At 30.9% G+C, this 6,993-nt stretch overlaps 1 protein-coding gene across 3 annotated transcripts in view; it reads left to right on the top strand.

The window, feature by feature from the left end:
* The first annotated feature begins 452 nt into the window (after positions 1 to 452).
* Positions 453 to 6,993, top strand: part of LOC127858626 (uncharacterized) — a 54,914-nt gene continuing 48,373 nt past the window's right edge. For 2 of the 3 annotated variants that reach the window (XM_052395835.1, XM_052395833.1), the window contains exon 1: positions 5,350 to 5,476. In XM_052395835.1, coding sequence (XP_052251795.1) covers positions 5,357 to 5,476 — 120 coding nt within the window. In that variant the 5' untranslated portion in view covers positions 5,350 to 5,356. Of the gene's footprint in view, positions 658 to 2,955; positions 3,078 to 5,349; positions 5,477 to 6,993 lie in introns of those variants that run through there. The other variant, XM_052395834.1, reaches the window with a different exon arrangement.

Here is a 6,993-nt window from a genome sequence, read left to right as displayed (position 1 = left end):
GTAATAAACTTACAGCAAACTTATCTGGATAAGTAATAGCCGATTAAACAGAAATAAAGAACTTGCACAGAAGAGGAGCTAATAATTGTTTACAAGAAAAACAAGTACAAGCAGAAATTTCACCACTAGATCTATTTCTTCTTTTCAAACTACAATCGCCCAGAATACTTCTTCTATAACTTATAAGTTAGAGTTTATAATAACTGTAAAGAGTACTTAAAGTACTTAAAGTGGACACACAACGGTCGAGAGGTAATAAGCAGAAAGACTGAATTACTAAATACTCAAACTTAAGATAATAGATGATCATAGTTTTTTCTTAGATTTTGAAAAACCGGGAAAAGGCATACAGGCAGTATACGATTGTCTATTTATACGAAATACATTTCCGAAGTCACTCACGTTCACCATCTATCAAGCCTTACAACCAATTGACATATCATTGTTACAGTCGTGTTAGACAGCACATTTCCACATGATCGTTCATGGATGCAATTCACTTAAAATAATGATGATGTGTATTAAGATTTGGATTGATAAATAGACATTTAATTTTTATTAAAGCCAGAACAGAGTGTAATGTTCTCACAATGTATACACTTCAAACAACAACTTTGTTTTTCTTCGGATTTTTATTTAATTCATGCAAAGGCTCAGGTATGATTTCAACTTTCATGATTGTTATTGGAACTTGTATCATTTTCAAGACGATGAATACTATTCATATTCACGATAATATTAATTGCTCGGTGTTAATATGAGTAATACTAAATTTCATTTCAAGAAAGGGTTTTGTACTATGTTTCCAAAGTTTGTTTTTTTTAGAAAACTCATTCTTCATAAAGCCCCCGATGTCGTTAGAATGTCATTGAATTACTTAAATGCAATCCGTGTTAATAAGTTTAAAGTAAATTTGTAAATACCACTTAATATAGAGAAATATTTAGTTATTCGCCTACAAAGCGGCTTGTTAGAAGGTATCTCATGTTAGTGCTCGTTTATATCAACTAAATATGATTTATCATCGATTAAATTACGCTTGTCATTCATCATCTCGTTAGTTCGAGATAATTCGCTTAATGTGTATTGTATATTTGTTGTTAACATTAATGTTTTATAGATGAAATGAATGGCGAATTAAGCCGTTACTGACTAGATATATTTACTTTAGCCAAACTGATTTGACTGATTTGTTGTCGCTTTAAAACTGATAACATGTAAATAGTAGAGCAGTTGTAGAAGGATCATATGTTATCGAAGTGAAGATAATTTCATCAGACAGTAATTGGTAATTCAGATCATATTAATGTACAAACATGTACATTTTTGAATGCGGTATACTATCTTTCCGTTTATATGGCTTTCAAGTGACTATGTAGACATGCTATGGTTTAATCATTCAATTAAATCGAAGCTGTGCAGTCAAAGTAAATACATAATTGGATTAATAATTAGCTAAGTTGTACTAATAGTATTGTCATTGAATCGCAAAACTATATAGTAACATACATGATATATACACTAAGGGCGCAAAAATACGACATAAACCGTTTTGCAATATATTGCGATAAAGCAAACCCGTATTGAAAAATAATGTATTTATAAAACGGATAGTAACTTGATTTTATTGTATAATTATTGTTTTATTCTTATTGTATACGCTTCTTCTTTACTTCTTCTGTGAGTTTCTTTTTTTAAAAATGCTGATGAAAAATTATAAGATTTATTTTTGCAAGTTGTCATAGTACGTATCTATAAAAGGATTGTGGCGTCAATAGAAGCATGATTTTCATGTATCAACAGTAGCAAAACAGTATCCTTTTACACATTTTACATATCATTATTCTACTTTTGATGTGTGTAATGTAATAGTGCAAAATACAAAATAATTTAGCGCCTACTGATCCAAACTATTGTTCTGTAATTAATAAATCAATCAATGGGCTTATTAAAATGAAGTTTCATAATAAAAGCATTTTCTGTATATACAAGATATATTATATGTTTTAAGTCTCCATGATACAAATAATTATTATGAGCTCGCCATGTAACAAAATGGCAGATTTCTTAATAAGTCTTACATAAGTCAGTCTACAATTTAGCCTCTCGCTCCAGATCCATAAAGCATTCAACTTGGGAAGGGGTGCATACGATTTGTTTCACTGTTGGACTGGGGGCTGTAAGTGAACAATGAATTGTCATATTTAAATAAGTTGATTTTAACAAATGGTGCTTTCAACATAAAGAAGTTAAATTAAACGCCGTGTTTTAAATATGTATAACCCGTCTGTTTAATGTTTATATTAATGTCTATTGAGTTAAAACAGTTAACCACACCATTTGCACTATCAAGAAAAACATTAAAAAAATTCACAACATTCATTTGTTGTTTTCTAACCTAGCAAGGCTGTTACATTCAAATGTGTTATTCGGTTATATTTAGAATTTAAACAGTTTGACAAGTTATTTAACCTGAGGATAAAGTTTTAAATTTATTACCAATATCCATGTCAAACATGGTTTTTGAATTGTCTTTAAAAAAGTAATTAATCAATTAAAGGTATTCATGTATATGACGTAATCGCCAGTGACATGCAAAACGTACAAAAGCTAGCTTGCTTAATTATTACAATGTTTTTATAACCACGATTTGCATATTAATTACCCTCAGATATAAACTTGATTGAATTTTGTATCACCTGGTATGCAATTGCATATTCAATTAATAGTATCCACATTTTCTCACGCTTTTTAGAAGCGCCAATAAACAAGGGTTATTCAAATATAAATCAGAACACCAGTTTTAATGTTTATTTTGAAAACTATTATGTTTGCACAATACATTGAATTGAATTCAGTGAATAAAAAAAATAGTCTTTTGAACTGGATTATACGTTGAATCTTTAAAGTGATCATTAAATTTTACTTCAACATTTTTATGACTGGTCTTTACAGTGTGTGGCGGAGTTCTGACAGATCCATTTGGCGTCATTACGAGCCCTAACTTCCCGTCGAATTACAGTAACAAAGTTCAATGTATCTGGATCATCAACGCACCAGAGGGCTACCAGATCAATGTGCATACTTGACATTTTAATTATTGTTCAATCAACTAACAACAATTATACCGTTTAAATCTATGTGTAACATTTAATAATGAAAGTGCATTCTATTATCATAATATTTTACATCTAAAATTAATCCTGTAATTTTCATTTTTATTACAATGCTATATTTACAAGCTATTATTAACAATATGTACTGCACGCTGAAAAATCTTTTACACGCAAAGTTTCACTACAATAAAGTCACACTAAATTACTTGTATTTTGTGTTTTCAGGTGAACTTTACAAACTTTGCACTGGAGGTACACTCCACTTGCCGTAATGACTACCTGGAGCTCTTCCATGGACCAAACGACTCCTATCCATCCGTCGGGAAATTCTGCGGAACAACGCCACCAACGGGATTTAAGTCGCGGTCGAACTCTGTCCGTATTGTCTTCTCTACAGACTCCGGCGTTAGTGCAAGGGGTTTCAATCTAACGTACACATTCTCCGTACAAGGCAAGTATCATTATAATGATGCTCCCTTTTGCGCGTCGATTAAAAAAAGTTATACATCAACATCTGCACTGATCTGTATTACCACTCAAATGTCTTTTATTACATGTATGTGTAATATATTTTATACTTCTGAAATGCATACGCACAGATCCGTTACATCGCGGTTCTCGGGATCCACGGATCATGATTACATTATCACCTTTCAAGTCATTCATGTAGAAAATATGCATAAGCATAGTTTTGCCGTCTCAAACACGATTGTACCTACCTTTTTGTTGCATCAAGTGTTATATCCATATGTTTAAAATTATTCAAAACAGATATAAATCTTTATTTCAAATGCGTGTTTTTCAATTTTTTGAAATCCGAAATGCATTTCAGAATTTGGTTATTGTGATGTTAACAAAGTCTATATACAAATAAACAGTTTTCCATAATTTTATGTAAATAATTTGTATTGAGTCAAGGCAGGCGAAAATTATGCTTCATAGACAACGTCTCATCATCCTTGAGAAGAGCGCAGGCTTTGATACTTGACTACCGAATACAAACTGCACTTTGCAGTGCATTTTTATGAAATATGGCAAACCATTCCTCTAAATTTAAAGTAATCTTTAACGCTGTCTATATTGCTACAATGACAGAGGTAATTATTTGATCTTGATAAATAGCTACCGTGTTTCGTTCAAAGTGAGCTACAAATACTACTTCTTGCGATTTAACATATCGTTTAAATGATTTCCAAGGCTCCCGTGTTTGCAGACTATTTTTGTTATTTGGCATTTAATATTTCGTAAAAGTTCTTTAGTTAGTTTGTTCAAATTAAGTATAAATTAAGGGCCACTATTTCATTTTTATTTTAATAAAGTTTAGTTGCAACAGTTGCGTGTAAAACTCCAAAGTGGAGGTTATATGTACTTGATGTACGTCATTGTGCAGTAAATACATTTAACAATTAAGACATGTTCTTATTTTCTACAATATACAGAGCTTAATAATTTTTAACGCAATTTTGAATATTAAAATAACATACAAATATGTACGACGAAAATACATGGAATTTAAGCTATTAAACTAAGAAATCGTTTTGACGTTTAGTAATGCTGTGCATTCAAAATTTAATGGGCCCATCGTGAGGATCATTTTGATTAAAATAACACAGTTGCTCTTAATCACATTTATTTATATTTACATGACCAAGGTATTTGTTACTTGGTGGTTAGCTTGAATAACATGTTAAATGAGTTGAGTGCCGTCTGATTCAACATTTACAGAACAACGCTGCGTATGTTATTGTTTAATTATTACTATATTTTTAAATAAGAAATAACAATTACTAATCTTAACCACTTCTACTTATACCAAGAAAACTGCATTTGTAATAACCATTCATAATTGTAATCGTGTCTAACGGACTTGCTAATAGTTGTTCAAGTTCTGCTACTGACTCAAAAGAACGCTGTATTATCCTGGGCATCGGTTGATGTATTAAACTTAGTGAATGTCCATTTAATATCACATTTTTCAACGAATCCTCCATATAAGCAACAAAACCAGAGTAATTGCAATGTACATTAAGAGGCGGTAAAACACGGACCATTTGCAAAGCAATGAAGGTTTTAAAATATGATGAAATCGCCCGAATATTATGTGGTATAACAAAAAAAAAAATGAATAACATTCTGTTAATCGATGTGTTCATTACTTATAACATGATATTATCGATTTGGCTTTACAGTTCATTAATGAATTTAGGATCGTTAAACATTCATTTACAGGTATCAAATATATGGGCTGTTATGAGGATAGCAGCAACCGAATCCTTAGGGATTATGATTACTTTTCTGATTCGAACTCGCCAACCGAGTGTTCAAAAAACTGCAGCAACTCACAGTTTTCCGGAGTCGAGGTTGGTTTCAGATTTAAAATGGCACATGTGTGACGTACACATTAAATCAACACAAAGATATAAAATGATAAAATCCTTAAGCTATACACATTTAATGTATTAGAATGATTTATCCCTATTTGTTCGCTATGTGTTGTGCATTCTGTGTTTAACCTTTTTTTATCATTATTGTGACTGTATAAAGTATAACATACGAGAGGAGCCCATTGTATATTTGAACAAAATCGGTATATACGTTTAGATTGACTGCATTAAAAACATGTGTAGATTGCTTTTACTCTATCTTGTTCAATCATAATTTTGATCTTTTTACATTTCTATTCGAAATGTATCGCATATTGCGTCAAAAAAGTAGTGATACGATTGGAAGGGTTGTAGGTGTAATACGTGTATAGGAGTTTTCAAAATGAATGTAAAGCAATATGGTTTTTCAATTCTTTATGCTCAATCAAGAACGTTCGTGAAAATAGTGAACATAAACTCCAAAATAACAATCATTGCCTTCCGATTCCAAAGTTTAGATATCGTCTAAATGTAGCCACCTCGGAAGTCATCAGAAAAATCAATCGCTTGATCGCCAAAGATTATCTGCCGACCCTTCTTAAGATGTCGTCCTTAGTAGGCATCTCTTTACAAACTCACTGCGGGAATCACGTGATCACAAAAGTACATCGTACGCACGAAATGGCAGAACAAGCTCTTGCTTAATGACAAAAATCAAGGTATTTTCATACTTTATTATATCAAAATAAAAGATAACTAATGCGCAGAGTATCCGCTTAGTCGCCTATGTTCTCTGGTAATTGTCGTTTTTCTTAGATTTCTGTAGTTTTCTGAAACCTTCAGAAACCATAAACAATGAAATTGTACATCCTCTGAACATACTTTATTTTGACGCTTTTGCTATTCAAGATGACAAACAACTTTATAAATACATATTTTTGCTTTATAACATGCTTAGAATATTTCGTGCGAGGTTTTGCATGTTGTTTAATCTTTTTTTTTTTAGATATGTGGCGAGGATTTTGTTTGAGTATATCGTCTAAACGGTTTTTGGTACATCATCTGAATGCTTGTTTTTTTACTTTTAATGTGATGTTTATAATAATATAATTATAATAACATCTGTGATCAGTCAAGCGAATTTTTGTCCAAATGACGTTCCGTTCTATGATAAGAAAACACAAAAATCCTGTGTAATTTAAATGTTTACACAATGTTCAATTTTATTAAATTACATTTATTAAATTAAATACAAGTCACGCTTGGAAAAGGTTGTTATATATAAATAAATAAATAAATATATATTTATATATATATATATTTATTTATTTATATAAATATATATAGGCATGACAGTATTGAAATACGAGGAATGTCATTTGGACGAAAGATCCTTGGCTTTTCACATATTTATATTTAAAAAGACCAAATGAAGTTTGCATTAAAACTTAACAGAACTTAACATTTCTTTTTACATACTCGGCGCTTAATGTGAGTGCTTATTTAAAATTGAA

Source organism: Dreissena polymorpha, chromosome 14 (assembly GCF_020536995.1).
Source record: "Dreissena polymorpha isolate Duluth1 chromosome 14, UMN_Dpol_1.0, whole genome shotgun sequence".
NCBI classification, from domain to species: domain Eukaryota; kingdom Metazoa; phylum Mollusca; class Bivalvia; order Myida; family Dreissenidae; genus Dreissena; species Dreissena polymorpha.
The sequence above is the reverse complement of the archived record's forward strand: the minus strand, read 5'-3'. Positions and strand labels throughout refer to the sequence as shown.